At 40.0% G+C, this 15,649-nt stretch overlaps 1 protein-coding gene across 1 annotated transcript in view; it reads left to right on the top strand.

The window, feature by feature from the left end:
- ELP3 (elongator acetyltransferase complex subunit 3) overlaps positions 1-15,649 on the top strand; it is a 91,647-nt gene that overhangs the window by 29,308 nt on the left and 46,690 nt on the right. Inside the window, exons 8-9 of the mRNA XM_030037421.2 lie at positions 3,110-3,271; positions 6,594-6,720. Coding sequence (XP_029893281.1) covers positions 3,110-3,271; positions 6,594-6,720 — 289 coding nt within the window. The remainder of the gene's footprint in view (positions 1-3,109; positions 3,272-6,593; positions 6,721-15,649) is intronic.

Here is a 15,649-nt window from a genome sequence, read left to right as displayed (position 1 = left end):
GGATCAGATTTCAAAGATGTTACTTCTTTAAAAATTTAAAAAAAAATAAAAATCCAAGAGCTTTCTCCACTTCAAGTGTTACTCTTCAGCATACATCAGTTTGTCTTTTTTTCTGCTGGCTGGTAAATATCTGTCTCAGATCCTGACTGTGCTTTAAAATAAGATATCTTACCAATTTGATGTAAAGAAAAAAAAAAAAAATCAGTGTCTGTCTTGATGCAAATCCAGTGTTTAGGAGATAACCTTTTATGTAGTATTTCCTGCCCTTTTCAGGTCTCCAAGCTCTCTCTTACAGCTCACCATTGACTCGGTCAGCGAAGGAGGTGCTGGACATGCATAGGAAAGTGTTGAAACTAAACGTTAAACACTGACAGATTTTTTTTTTTTTTTTAAATAAATTTTTAACTTAGTTTTATTATGCAGCTTTGTGCTGCATAATAATAATAATCAGTACAGCTTTTATGGGTACTTTTTGATAACTCCTTCCATAAAATGACAGCTTATTTAGATCTAGTAAAGCTTTTAATTCATGTCCACTTCTGATACTCTGCATTTGGCTTATTAACTTGTAATCTTACAATTTGTGCCTGTCCTTAGATTTAGTATTAGGTTTCAAATGAGATAAACTTGCTCATTTTGCAAATAGGAAAAATGTTAACTATCGAAATGGTGTTTAAAGTTTGAAAGTTGAGAAAAAACAGAAGAATAGTCAAATTTCTCTTTCTTTATTCAGGAACCGATGGGAGATGTGTTGCCAGAATCGTCTTCCATGGAAGGTTGACTATCACACACTTCTTTCTCTTTTCCAATTAGTTGAAAGAAATCTCTAGTCTTTATTAAATATGGACCACTTGATTCAAGCTTTTATTTTACGTTGAGAAAGTAGAGTATGAGACTGCGCTCTGTTTGCTCACCACAAGTCTTTGGGACTGCTGGGGAGAGCTGGAGGACTTGTGGCTTGGGTTGAAAATACCCATTTCTTACAGAAGATGGTGATTTGATGAGGTTTGTGACTTTCCTTGGAAATGCCATCTTTGTTACTTTATCTGTTTTGGGTTCATCTTTGTTTTGCTTTTCTGGTTATCATTAAGACACACTTCTCTTTTCAGCGTAGAGTTGGGCAAGACAATTTTACTAGCCATTACACCATACTGAAATCCTGTAGATGCCCTTAGCAGACGTTATAGTTTAGGGTCTATTGGTGTTCATTATATTCAGCGTTTTATATCTTGGCCATAAATTTGCTTGGGGGGGTGGGATACAGTTATTTTTGTCTCCCCTCAGTATTTCTAGCCTGATTGCAGGTGCTTAATATGAGCATGTACCTTCTGGCATGACGGGTGAATTATCTGGTGACTTCCCCCCCCATCCCCCCCTTAGCTAAAATTTCTCTTTAATTTTTGCAAATCACATCTTCAAAAGTGGGTGTTTTTCAGTCTGATGTTAATGAATCACACGTTCACAATGTTTTCCCTGACGTGATAAACAATTGTTCTGTTAGTCTGTCGGATTAGTGAGCCGCAAACTCTGAAATGTTTTACATGGGTTTTGGGGTGGGGGGGGTGGGTTGTAAGATGCTTGTTTTGACAGCCATTGCAGTCTATCCCCCAAATATCTTGGTCTTTATGTATCTTAGGCTTTAACAGTTTGAAGGGAGTTAATATTTTTGCTTGTGAGTCTGAGCCCACTTGGGGCTTTTTTGCTGTTTTTTTTTGGCGGGGGGGGGGCTGGAGGAGATGGGGGGGTGGTCAAACTGGACCTCCATCATGCTCTGAGGCAGGCTCTGGAGTTCTACTTTGATTCAGAAGTTTCCAGCTATCCAGAGCTGGAAATCAGATGATGAATCTTTATAGAACACCTAATAAATAGCTGAAGTTAGTCATCCTTGTGATTTTGGTGTGCAGTATTCTTTCAGGTATCAGCGTAACATCTTTCTCTTACTCAAGGTGTCCTCTTTTCAGCAACATTTAATATTAATACTGAGACCTTCATCATTTGGGGCCATTAAAGAGACCGATATTCCTCTCAAACAGTGGCTGTTAATCCTGCCCACACCCTGGTTTGGGAATTATCCAGATTATCTCTGCAGTTTCAAATGGTTTCAAAAGAAGTTTCCTTCTTCCTGCTGTAAATCTTTTCTCTTGTGCTGCAGTCCTCCGTTATACAACCACCATATTCTGCAGGAAAGACGGTCAAGTGAAGTGATTCCTTTATGGAAAGGAATATTATCCTTGCTGGTAGTGTTGGAGATTATGTTGATTGATGGTTTCCTTTTGTGAACTTTGGTTCAAGGCTGCTTTGGATTCCTTTTTTCTTTTGTTTTACTCTCTCGTAAGTCAGTAACTTACCATTTGTCATCAATAGTGGATTTTTCTACTAGCTGGAATAATTAGCCTTTGTTAGACATGCAGTGATAAATGGGAGAGGAGGGGGGAAAAGGGTAACAATGAATTTCAATTCAGCATTAGACTTCAATGAAGTTGTGAGCCTGCTGCTTGCTCACAAAGGGAAGTGGTTTGTGGAATTTTTCATGGACAGTCTTGTATGTTTTCTTGTGAGAACGCAGCTGGATCTTGTTGCAATCCCTGCAATTTATCTGTACACCATGGGAAGCAAATGAAAATATACTGACTGTACCAAACTTTCCCTGACACGAGGTCCTGTATTATCATCAGTGTCTGAATGGGAGCAAGTGCTCAGGCCGCCTTTGGTTTGTCCCCCAAACTAAACACGATTCTCATTGCCTACTCTGACTTTCCCTTTTGCCCAGGCTTCGTTTCCAGACAATGAGTACTGAAGGCTTAGTCTGGTCTGGGAGCGTCTTCCTAACAAGTACTGTTTAAAAAAGCCCTGCAAGGCTGCCACAGCCCAGTTCTTTTTTCATACAAAGCAAACCCCAGACTTTTATTAGTGTGCATATTTGCGTATTGTTTCATCCATGCATTGCCGTAAGGTTGAGGGCACCCCGGCTGCTGGGATATTTGAGGGTTTTAACCTGGATTTTGATTCTGGTAGGGACACAGAAACCCTCACCTGGAAGGTGTTGGAAACTCTTCTGATGTTACCCTGTGACACCTTCACAATTCTAATAGGGGATGTTTTTTTGCAGATATTCAGAACGAAGCCTGACAAAATGCGTTGGGATAACAATAGAGACCAGACCAGATTACTGCCTGAAGCGGCATCTAAGCGACATGTTATCCTACGGCTGTACCAGGCTGGAGATCGGAGTGCAGAGCGTGTACGAGGATGTGGCCAGGGACACCAACAGGTGAGAAGAAAGCTTCAGTGCGAAGCTGAGCGTGGCTGCTCTCTGTATGCTTTCTGGAATACTCTTGAGTAGTGTGTCTTGACCTGTTTGCTTGAACACCCATTTAACATTGAAACATTTAGCTCATTTCCTTGCTTGTGTGGCCATACATCTGTTAAGAAGAACTAATAAACTGCAGTGGCTTCATGGATTTTTTTTTTTTTTTTTTTTTTTTTTTTTGTGATATTGTGTAGACCATGGCTTGAGAAGATGGAGTTATTTGTGATGTTTTATTTTAAACTCATATTCTATTCCTGTAACGTACACCTCTTTAATTATTATTTTTTTTTATTGCTTTATAAATAAATGCAGTTTTCTGAAGTGGAACTTGTGCCCAGGGAGAGCTCATAGTTTTTATCCTATGTAATTCATAATCTATAGCCTTGAGTAGATACAGTGCAGTATAATCTATTGGAGGTACTTTACCAGCAAACAGCATGTTCTCTACCCCAGATACCTTTTTCTGCTGAGTATTGGAGAGGAGAGATGACACTGGCAAGTACAGAGGGTGAGACATAGCCAGAAACAACGCCTGTTGATAGATTAACCACAGTCATCCTAAGCATACAGTATCTCTAGGGATTGCAAAATATATTTGCAAGAGGCCTGTGACTTATTCCTTGTCATCTTGGACCTGTGGCCAAAAGAACAGTTGTCCTACATAGGAGAGTGTGCAATATATCATTCATCCCACTTCTTAAAGGCAAATAAGCCAATCTTTTTTTTTTTTTTTATATTGCAAGTCTGATAATTCTGTTGAGATTTTGAAAGAAGTGATTTTTCTCTTGTTTTTTCACTTCTGACACTCATTCAACTTGCTTTCATTCTTATTGCATATTCCAGTCACCTACCAAAGATGTTTAATAACCATAATCATAGGTAATGACAGAGAGATTATGGTTCAATAAAAGCACATTTTCGTTAATACCTACCTTAAAGGCAGTAGTGCAAAACTGAAAATGTTGGACATTTTCTTTTAGAGACTTAAAGAAAGAATCCAAAATGAGTTTCCCCCTGTGGGTTTAGCTATAGTATTGCTGGTGCATGGTGCAGGATGTCACTGCTATGAAATGGTCAGGCTCCAGGTCTCAGTAGACAGGAAAAGCCAGTTATTAAGTAGTCCAAGAGTTAAGAGCTAATATTTATTGGTGGTACTTTCCTCCTCTAGATGTCAGAGCTTTCCAAATGAAAAGATCCATACTAAGGAATGAAGCTAGATCTTGCTCTTAGGCTAGACGTATTCATTTACAGTTAATTCTGACACAGATTGTAAATTTAACAATTGATTTCTCTTCAGCTTTTAAAACCTTTTTTTCACCTCAAATCTTTTAAAGGTGTCCTATCATGAGGTGGAACTTTAAAACCTCACTTAGCTATCACTTCAGTCATCTTCAGTTTCCCTCCAGTTTTGTCTGTCACATCAGAGCTGGTACCATAAATCGTTCAAAGCTGTACATCACTTTTGGCTTGTACGTTTGCTAATGAACCCTTGCTTTCCTGCTGATGAATCAGAAGAAGAATGAAGTAGTATATTACTGACTTGATTTCACTCAGAAGTAATCCTGTGTAGAATTATATTTTTAAAGGCACTTTTCAAAGCTGCTTGCAGAATTCCTAAAAGGCTTTGCTGCAGGCTGTCTCAGAGCAGGGAAAATGCAGGCTGTTCACTCAGATATCTGCCTGCAACTTTTTAGAACAATGAATTGGAATATACTTTCAGAGAAGGGTGATTCAAGTTTCTCTTTCTTTTGAAATGACCTCATTTTGCTTCTGTTCTTCTGTTTTGTGGGGGATGTGTTTTGGCTTTAAACTTTTAATATTTTGCTTGTAGCAAAATGTCAGATTACAACCAATTAGGCTAACTGTTTGGAAATTACTTTCTATTATGTTCCATAAGTCATTAGTGAGGTTTTTGAGTGCTTTTGGTGGCTGTGAGGCAGAAAAATATTCAAGAACAGATCTAGGCATCAAATAATCAAGTTATTGATGCAGCTCAAATTCCACTTCTAATAAGAAAATAATTTTTATTTATGAAGCAAGTCTCCATTTACTCCCCTCAGGCTACTCAAGGTCTTGAGTAATGCTGTCCTTGAACAATCTCAGAAAAACACCGTAATACTTCTGAAAAAAAAAAAAAAATCATAAATAAAACTAGAGTCATAAAACTACATGTAGGGATTTAATGGAGGCAGGATCTTCCAGTAGGGAGGAAGGAAGAGGTCCTTAAACCAAGGGAAATAGCTGTTTGGTTTGGTTAACATTAGGTTTTGGCAGAAGGCATGCCCGATGGTGTTAATTTTTCATCCAAAGGACTGTGGAGGAGAAGAAGAGTCACTGCTGAGCTAATCTCTTGGCAAGGAATTCCAAAAGATGGGGTGAACTGGTATGAAAGTGTGACGGGAAGAAGACGGGGATTGGAGAGGGAAGAAGGTGGCAGATGCTGAGGGAAAGAAATGTCCAGAAATGTCAGCTAGTAGTGGAAGACCCCTCCCAGCTGGGGAAGAGCAAAAGCAAGGACTTTGTGGGAAGACTGCTCACATGTGATGGGCACCTCCTCGTAGCTGGTTGTAGTGAGTGATTGCTGTTGTGGAGGCAGAAGGTGGCTCCTGAGCCATGGAGGTGGGAGGAGAGTGGAATTTGCTTGAGGCTAATGAGTTACTGAGATTCAATCTTTGTTCCTGCCATCGTTTGGGCTCCCACTCTCCCCGAGCTCTGCAGAGCAAGCCTGAGTTAGTTTGGTTTGATGTCAGTGGAGAAGAACATGAAATCCTTCAAGAGTCCTAATCCAGCCTATGCTTTGGAGGTTTGGCACCTCTCGGAAGTTGAGAAGAGTTTATGTTTCTCTAAATGGAATACTTGAGAGTTTGGCAAGCATGTTGCAGAATGATTTTCTAGCTAGCTGGTTTTACTTAGCCCCGATCCTTCTCCTTTTGCTCTTCTGTTGCTTTTGTTTCTGGTTATGCTTTGTTCTGATTATACAGAGTCTTCAGTGCAGTGTGTCCTAGCTTGTGCTGTGGCATCAACTTGTGTCATTGCTTTACAAATCAAATTTCAGCAGCTTTCCAAAGTTTCTCAGGCTGTGATTTGAATAGCCGTAGCCTTGGTGGGGTTCACCTGCTATAGAAGTGGCAAACTGCATTACTTTTAGCCCCTAGTATAAACTATACTTTATTAGCAGTCATGTTCCAAACTCAACCCTTCTTGCTTCCTAGAGAATGTCAATTAAATGTATCAAAATATGTCTTTTTCTGTATGATCCTTAATCTCTTTCCTCTCTTCCCAGAGGTCACACTGTGAAGGCTGTGTGCGAGTCTTTTCACTTAGCCAAGGATGCCGGGTTTAAAGTAGTGGCGCACATGATGCCTGATCTACCAAACATGGGGCTTGAAAGGGACATGGACCAGTTTGTTGTGAGTATGCCTTAAAATAACCGGGAGTTTCTAGGGTGTTCCAGCTTTTTCATCTCATGCTGCTTCTCTTTCTTAGCTCAGCTATTAGTTACGATCCAGGCCAGAATTGTTTCTTAAGGACAAATAATTTAAAATTCATTTTTGAAGGTGGAGGGTGAGAAAGATTTGTTGAACTACTTCATCCAGAAAATTATATCCTTGCCTCATGAAAGACTGAGTCACTCGGGTCTCTGTGGAATATAGCTCTTCCAATATTAACTAGGGCTCTTACTTTTTTCCAAGGTGGTTTTCTTTCCGTGGATTTAGAATAGTACATGATTCAAAGTTAAAAGCATACTATCTCGAAGGTAATTAATTGCAAAGTAGAGTGTATAGGTGTATTATATAGCATCTCTGTTCTTGGCTCAGTGCTATTCAATATCTTTATCAATGATGTGGAAGAAAATATAAAATTATTTCTACAGAAATGGAAATGAGGAATGAAGAGCAAATGGTGAACAGTGTAGGGAATTAACCACATTACCTGGTAGCATGGTAGATTTTTTTTTCATTATTACATTTTTTTCTTTTTAAGTCAAAATTGGTCATCTTTTTAAAATAGTGCAGAAACTGCAGTCATGACACAGGAGTCCCAGGTATATTTTTGTGCAAGGTCAGACTAGGTGCTTTCTGGCACTAAAAAGCTATTAATGCAATGGAACATATTGATTAGAAGTCCAGGCAGAAAGCAAAGGTTTATCTTGCTCTGCTGTAAACAGGCACGTCTAGAAAGAACCAATCGAAAATGCAGTTGTACAGTACATGAAGGAAATTCCGAAACCTGTGATAGGTACTTTTTCTAAGGGGTTTTGTGCAGAATTCCTTGAACTCTTCATAAATATAATGTCATGGTACATAGCAAATACTATGTTCATGTGACAAAGTGAGAGACTGGGGAAAAGTCTGTGCACAAAATGTGCACAAAACTGGAGGTGATGTCAGTGAGAGAGCTAAAATTAACTCAAAATTCCTGCCCCAGACTCTGTTGCTCCTGGATTGTTTTCTTATAATGCTGAAGGAGGTGGAGGGTGGACATCATGTTAGCTGTGTTTTCATAGAATTAGTTGTGATGCAGGGTACAGCAGAACCCAAGTCCCTTACTCAGTATCTCATGAAGTCACAGCTGTAGTTCTGCATTCTCTACGGGCCTGTCATTAGTGAAGTACTATTAGGCTGGAGAGAATTTGTGGTGGAAGAGGAGCGATACTGACAAAAAGATTTAAAGAGCTAACCTTGGGTAAGACCCAGCAAAAAGGAGACAGTAATCTAAGGTATTTGCAAGATGTAAAACTGAAGAGGGAGGAATTATTTAATGCAGAATTACAAGCTTCCATAGAAAGTATTTAGTGATTATTGCTCTTTGCTGCTTATTCATGATAAATGGCTAAGGCTTTTCCACTGTCGGATATGGAGTTGCTCCTGTTTCATTGCAGGAGATTTGGGGACTCACTTTAAAAGGTATAACTTCAAGTGACGCTGAACTGCCTCCAGTTTCTGCAGGTCAGCAGGCTCCCCTGCTTGTCAGGGGAAGGGTTGTGCCATGCTGTATTTTGTCAATTTATTTATGACAATTTGTGCAGAAATAGAAGAGGCAGAAGGCAAAGTTTTCTGAAAGAGGAGACAACAATGTGAAAAGGCTGGAATTGTGAAAGGGGGGACTAAAAGAAAGCTGGGAAAATAGTTGAGGATAGAAAAGCAAGAGAAGGAGAAAACAGAACAGAGAAGGTCAACTGGTTTAGACTATTTCTGCCAGAGAAGTCTCTTGGCTTTAGGACCTGGGAAAACCAATGTTGATGGTGGGCCAGCCTTGGGACACGGCAGGAAGGAATTTGCATGTTGTGATGGGGAAGAATGGGAAAAGTGAGAGCAGATGTTAATGAGGTCCAAAGAGAATTAAGAAATTTTTCAATTTAGAAAAGGAAGGGTTAAGGTAAGATCAGATTTTTTTTTTTGCTGAAGGGCTGGAATTGGCAAAAAGGCTGGTTGGAGGGCCAGGAAAGAGAAATGCTAACCAGGGGAATAAGAAAACCAGATGATAGGTTAAGAAGAGGAATTCAAGAATACAGAGAGCTTGATGGGGTGAAGACCAACTCAAGTGACAGCCCTGTTAATGAGTTCAGAAATTTGAAGCAGGACTCACAGATCAAATTAAGATTTGATGCCAGTGAACATACTGATGAGGAGTTGGAGGATGAGTAATCAGTGTGGAGGATGAAGCCCTCAAGAAGTAATGTGCATGCTGCAGAGTGAGGAAGAAAAATGGGAGTTGGGGAGGCAGGCTGGTGGGGAAGAGGTGATAGATCACATCAACATGGAGAAGAATTATATGTGTCTTGTTTTAAAGAGAAGAAAGTATGGGAAAGGAGAGAAGAAGGAATCAAAAATGCCTGTGTTAGAGAGGTGCATAGGGTCCCCACCACGATCTGAGACCAGACAGCACACGAAAGAAGACCTGTGTGAAAGAGGCAGCTGCAGAGTTGATGCCCAGCTAAGTGATCGCTGTGCGTTTCAGAAAATGGAGCTGCAGGGAATGAGAGTGGAGAGGTTGTGGATCACTGTGACATGTTTCAAGATGGAACGGTAAACAAGAGACCACTATCCTCTTCCTTTTCCCTTCTCCTCTGCCTTTCTCATACTATCTTAAATGCTTTATAATTTATTTTTAAAAGATCCTTTGTCTTAAATAGGAGAGAATAGAGGGTAAAAACAACCATCTTTTTTTTTTTTTTTTTTTTTCCCCCCTTCCCCAGAGCCTTGCACTACTGAACATAACAGAAGTATTCAGCAGACAGTAATTCCTTCTTTTTCAGGGATTCAGCTAGATAGTACATTCTCTATTTCCTACCTTAACATTTTATATCATGGTTTTGAGTTATTAAAACAACTAATTTCTATGTTGTGCTGTATAAATGTTAGTCCATGCTGGTAAATATTTAGACACTTCTACGACAAAAAATAATGTGAGAGTGAAGAGAGGAACCGAGTGGAGAGCATCTGTTGTGTTCTTGCAACAGTACTAAGCTGTTCATGAGCAGCAGTAGTGCTCTTTTATGCAGTATTCTCCTAAAATGTATAATCTTCTTAGAAAATACCTATGACTTTTTGGGACAGATACCTGTGGCTTATCAAGGATCCTTATAGATTTTTTTATTTTGTGGTAGTTCTAGGTAAGTTTGGAAAAAAACAGCTTGATTTGTTGTGGTACTAACCTCCTTTCTAGCCATGTGCATTTCAGACCAGGGAAAGGCAGGACAAAAAGGAGCTGAGTTGACTTTAGAAGGAGGTCTAAGCACCTTGCCTTCATTACCAGTTGATATATTAAATACAGGGGCTTCTCCTGGGAAGGTAATAACTTGCTGATTGTGCTGACTGCGTACTAAAAATACTGGGTGCTTCTTCAAATTGAACAGGTAATTATGGTTTCAAGAGTAACATTGCTTCTGTCCCTTATGACCTATTGATTTGGAAGTGTTTCCTGCTGCTTCTGTCCAGCAGCTAGGATGCCCATCGGTTACTCTTTTGCAACCATATCTAGGTTTTCAAAGTTATGTGTGTGTGTGTATAGCAACTGTTTTCCTGAGGAGTTTATTAATAAGTATGCAAATCTTTAATTTACTGATAGGATTGAGTATGTTAGATCTTTTGTTACATGTATATATTCTTTTTTACAGTAAGTGGCAGGTGACTGGCTTTTTGCCTGCCTTCATCATGAAGATTATTACAGGTACTTTTTTTAAACAGAGTGGATGTACGAGTCCTGTGTCCCAGTTATGTTGTGCTTCTCCACTCCCTCCCCCATCATGCCTCTTTTCTTCCCTTATTATTGATTCTTTTTATAGCCTCAGAGGATTTCCTTTCTACTTCAGGTCTTTCCACCCCATTCCACATATGGGAAAACGCTGCAGGGAGGGAGTATGCTCTGCTTCCTCCCACCACCCATGTGGTTGTGCCAGTAGTGTCAGGTAGTTTATATGTACGCACACGCACACACACACTCTGCTACTTCTCGTTGGCAAATGCAAGCATAACAGATAAGACTGATTCACAGTGCCTCACGTAGCAGGTGGTCGGAGAAAATAATTAGAATAATAGCTAGAATAAATCAAGGACTCAGCGGGAATAATGGAATTGTTACCAGAGCAGACACCTCATTCTGTGGAACGCGATAAACACTCAGCTTTGCTGTTGTAGCACGAGAGAGATGAGGTGACTCTAGGGGTAAATGGTTGGGAGGATTCATGAATCACACTTGCCAACAGGGCTACCAAGCAGAACTTGGGATTTAAGCAAAAACTTTAGGAGGCTAAAGAATTCCCAGGATGCTGTTACTAATTCCTCATTCTGTTTCTGCAGAGCCACTGAGTGGCAATAGTATAATCAACAAACTTTATCTACTGTAGAATAAATATTATTAAGCTAGTAACATATTCATTAATGGAGATGATATTGCTATGTTTGCCTTTATTTTATTTTTATGGTCTTTGCCTAAGCATGATTTACTGTTGCTGTTCTTCTTGGTCCTCTGGGAGGGATGGCTGTAAGCCCATCTCAAACAACTTTAAAGACCCCTCATAGATGAAATAAATCTGGGGAGCAGAAAAAAGGAAAGGAAACAGGGCAGGAGAGCGAGAAGATTAGAAATTTCAAGTGTGGGAGGTGTCAGGGGAAGTGTCATAGCAAGTTGCTGGCAGAACCCTCCAGCTCTGAAGGCACGTGGGAGTTGGTGGATGCTGCCCAGAAACATCAGATAGGCCTGCAGTTGCTGAGAAGCTCTTTTTCCTTGAGGAGACCCATGAGGAGGTCCTGTGGCTTCACTCTGTCCATCTAAAGTCTTGTATTAATGAAATGATGAGGGTAAAAGCATAGGCAGGGCCATTTACTGGTCATTACAGGAGACAAGTATCAGACTGAAGAGATTTTTGGTTCAATTCAGCAGAGCCAATCTTGCGTTCCTTAAATAAAATGCAATCGTTGAATGATTTTAGTCTGGTGAAAATTCCTTTTCTTACAGTCTTGTGTCAGGCTGGGTTTTTTTCTGAAGGAATTGCAAAATAAGCATTTCCCAGAAATAGACTAATTTTAGTGAAATGCCTGATGCATCTGTGATCCAAGTGTAAGTTATGCAGAGGGCTACAGCCTTCTTGGGTGTGTTGAACACAGGAGAGAAAAATAATGGCCAAGTAATGCAGTGGGTTATATGAGTGTCCTTTCTCTTTGCAATGTATTTGATGTTATTGTAAAACTTTAAATACTGTTGTATTGCCTTTAGCTGTAAATAAGGAGATAGTTTTCCTGAGGGCTCTCATTTTTATTAAGGAGATTAAGTTCGTAATGAAATATATTGCACCTCTGTCAGGAGCTTTTAATAACTGTAATAAAGGACAGTTAAATTGCTGATCTACATTGATTTTTTTTATTTTTTTTTTATTATTCTTTTGGGAGGACAATTACCTGTGTTTTTAAATATAGCTCTGAAATGTTTAGTGGGGTAAATTATTTTCCTTTCAATTCCTACCAAATATCTGATTGAAACACTATTATTGGGCAGGTAGCCAGCATTACCTCTGAAAATTTGTCTTTTTTTTTTTTTTTTCATGGGCACGCTTGCTGAAACAGATTAGGCGGTATTTAATGATCGGTCCTTCAGTTACTAGAGCTTCTCTTGGAGTCTTAGTAACTGTTGGAGCTAAAAAGCTCTTCACTTCGGAAACAATTATAATTCCATGAACTATGGCCAACGCTGTGGTAATTTTTATGTTAATGAGAATCGTGGTAGTAAGGAACAGGCTATTTTTAGAAATTATTTTCACAGATAATTGCGTGCATATTTCTGTGGATAAAATATCTACGTAAAGCCCAGTGTGTACCCACTTCTGCAGATGGTTGAATTGTGTGCGCAAAGCTTCTCTCCCTCTCCAGTGTCTGTGTGGAAATACCTTTTACTGGCTCGCTGGGTGTGTTTGCTGCAGCGCTGGGTACGTTTCCTATAAAGCGGGTCGGACTTCTCTCTGGGTATGTGTGACGTAGAAAAAAAGTAGAAGTTAAAGCTGCAGCCCTCGGTGTGCCACTGTACAGGAGCAGAATAGCTGAATCAATTGAATAGTACAGGTAAAACTGGTCCCTTATCTTCTGCATCATTTGGGGGTGCATGCATAATGTGGATAGGGTGACGCAATTTAAACCAGAAAATGCAAAGGATGGCAGTTTCAGTAGCAGCGTGATCTTTGCTACATTGCATTGTACTGCCTAGGAACAGTACATACTGCTATACCATTAGTATGGACATGATAAATTGGACGGCTGTGTGGAAAAACTGCATTTATTATGGATCTTGGATTGCTTCCTTTGTCTTTCTGAATTAGTATTTTGTCTGCACACACGTTTTCCTCCAGCATGCCAGCCATAAAAGTTACGATAATAACAATCACTACCTTTAAAATAGCCTCCCATTCAGAAAAAGCCTCTGCTAAATATAAAGGTACAGTTGAGACCCTTTTTCTACCTGAACTAAAAGATCATTTCTGCGCTTAACAACTGTGCGTTGCATAGGCTCATACAGCCGCTCTGTCTGTTCAAGTGGTGGTTTTTCATGCCAGCATTCAAAAGTTGTTTTCTGGGGCTCTTTCACTAAGGCCCCTTGCTGTTGAAGTCAATAATGAGCATATGGCTGGGAACATACAGGCAAGTGGAAAGGAGCACAGGAATAAAGGGATGTATCTTGGACAGAGAGTTAAAATTTGCCAGGCATTTAGGCAAAGAGAGCATCATTCAGTAAAATATGTATCTTAGCACAAATCATCATCAGCAACTGAATGCTTGTCATCAGGGTGGATAAACCATGATGTCCAAATTAAGTTTTTGAGGACTTAGTTGTTGGGTTTGTGTTGTGTTGGGGGTTTTGGGGGGGGTTGTTTTGGGGGTATGGGTTTTTTTTCAATAAAAAAAGCATACTGGAAAAGCATAGTGGTTTTGCTGTGAACATAAATGAGAGAAGCTTTTGCAGGGCTGAGTGGGGTGGGAGAGAGCACATGGTTGTATTGATGCTCCTTATGGAAAGGAGAGGTCTGATGAAGGAGGATTAGATTATCAAAAACATTACGGAGTTGCTGATCTCAATGTTTTTTAGGGTAGAAGACATGCTTTACAGGGATCTGTGTTTCAAAAATTGTGTACTTAAGACAATGAAAAATGCTGTATTTCCTGTACTTAGCCCTAGGGGAAAGCTGACCCTTCCAGAAACATAAAGACCAGAGTTCTGTGCTTGGTAAAAGTGAAGGTGAAACTTCACAGCAAATTGATTGAGGTATTCTCATGGGTTCCTCCAAAACTGCGTAATAAATGGAGACTCACTTGGAGCACCTGCAAGACTAAGCAGATGGGACTGCTCGGTGCAGTGAGCACAATCTGGAGAGATTTGTCTTGGTGTTCAGATAGATACTGTGTTCAGGAGTCAAAACCACGCTCCAAGGTCATGCTGCTGATGCCCAAGGCCTCTCCCAAATGTTAAATGTCTCTTCTTATTATTGAGTTGTATTATAGCAGGGCCAGGGACTGTTGCAGTCTACGATCTCCTTGCGGTAAGTTCTGTGCAAACTTGGAGGGAGCAACTATCCAACAGAGTGTTAGAAGGCAACCTGTAGATCCTGACAGTCCAGGGGTAAAAAGAGACCGTGGGAGGGATGGGATGGGAGGCAGGCATGTTCCCTCCTTGTCTGGCAGCAGCAGTTTCCTATACCACGTAGAGAATTAGGGTATTTATGACACTGAGGTGCATAGTCTTGGTAAATAACTCGCTGAAGACAGCTTCACGTCTGTGGACTAAATGCTCCTGTCAGTTATTTTGTCTCTACCATAACGGTTGCTTTGCAAGTCAAGAGCAGCTTGTTTCTGAGTTCAGTGTGATGGGTTTAATGTTTTCTTACTGAAGCTGGAGATCATGAGAATTCACTTGTTAGACGCTTTTGGAAAAGTTCCCTTTGGCATGTGGATTTGGGGTTTTTGAGGCTGTTGGGGAAGAAAGGAGGTGTAAAGGCTTCCTGCATCTTGGAGGGTGAGTTACAAGGTCCTTTACCCTGTTCACTCTGGACGTTAGCAGGCAAATCCACTTTTCTTACTTGACATTCAAAGTCTACATATGAGGCATTATAGAACATCCTAAAATAAGCGTATAGATTAGTCTGTTAAGTGGCAACCAAAACCATACTTTTTTTGTTAATTTGCACTACTGTAATAGTTCAGTAAGAGATATCAAGGTCTGCAGCGATGTGCTGCTGATAAACTTCTCTAGTATTTTGAGTGTCTTCCTTCAGGAATTTGAAGACTAGCAAAATCAATATGCAAAATTAACATGAAACAAACTTTTCTGTTTCACATACTGTGCATTACCATGCTACAATCTCTGATGTGCTGCTTTTCTGCACACTAATATATACTAGTGTTGAAGAGATTTGCAGGCGGACGTGCTAAAAATAGATGCTGGTCACCATCACAGAACTGACCCTCTCATGGCAGAAACGTTGGGCTTTATGTCACTGTTTTCTTGGCTTAGTAGTTTCCATAATCATATTTACATGGTGAAATATGACAGCTTGAATGTGTCAGGAACGGAAAAGATTTTATTACGTAGCTGTCAATAGTCAGGAAAATTATAACAATTAACCGGAAAATGGTCTTTCCTCCTGGGATTGCAGAATGCTTTACACATGCTCTCAGGAGAGCTGGAAGTTTGGGTCATCTGCTTTAGAAATGTTTTGCCCCGTGGTCACATCTATAGGAGATTTTGTCGTGAGTGCAGAAGTGACTCGACTTATTTCTGCCTTTCATTTACCTTTGAATCAATTTTATAGAGATTCACGACACCATATATAAAGTAACGTGCATTTCAGAAGAG

Source organism: Aquila chrysaetos, chromosome 15 (genome assembly GCF_900496995.4).
Source record: "Aquila chrysaetos chrysaetos chromosome 15, bAquChr1.4, whole genome shotgun sequence".
Classification (NCBI taxonomy): Eukaryota; Metazoa; Chordata; class Aves; order Accipitriformes; family Accipitridae; genus Aquila; species Aquila chrysaetos.
Note: the sequence above shows the minus strand (reverse complement) of the source record. Positions and strands in the feature narration are given on the sequence as shown.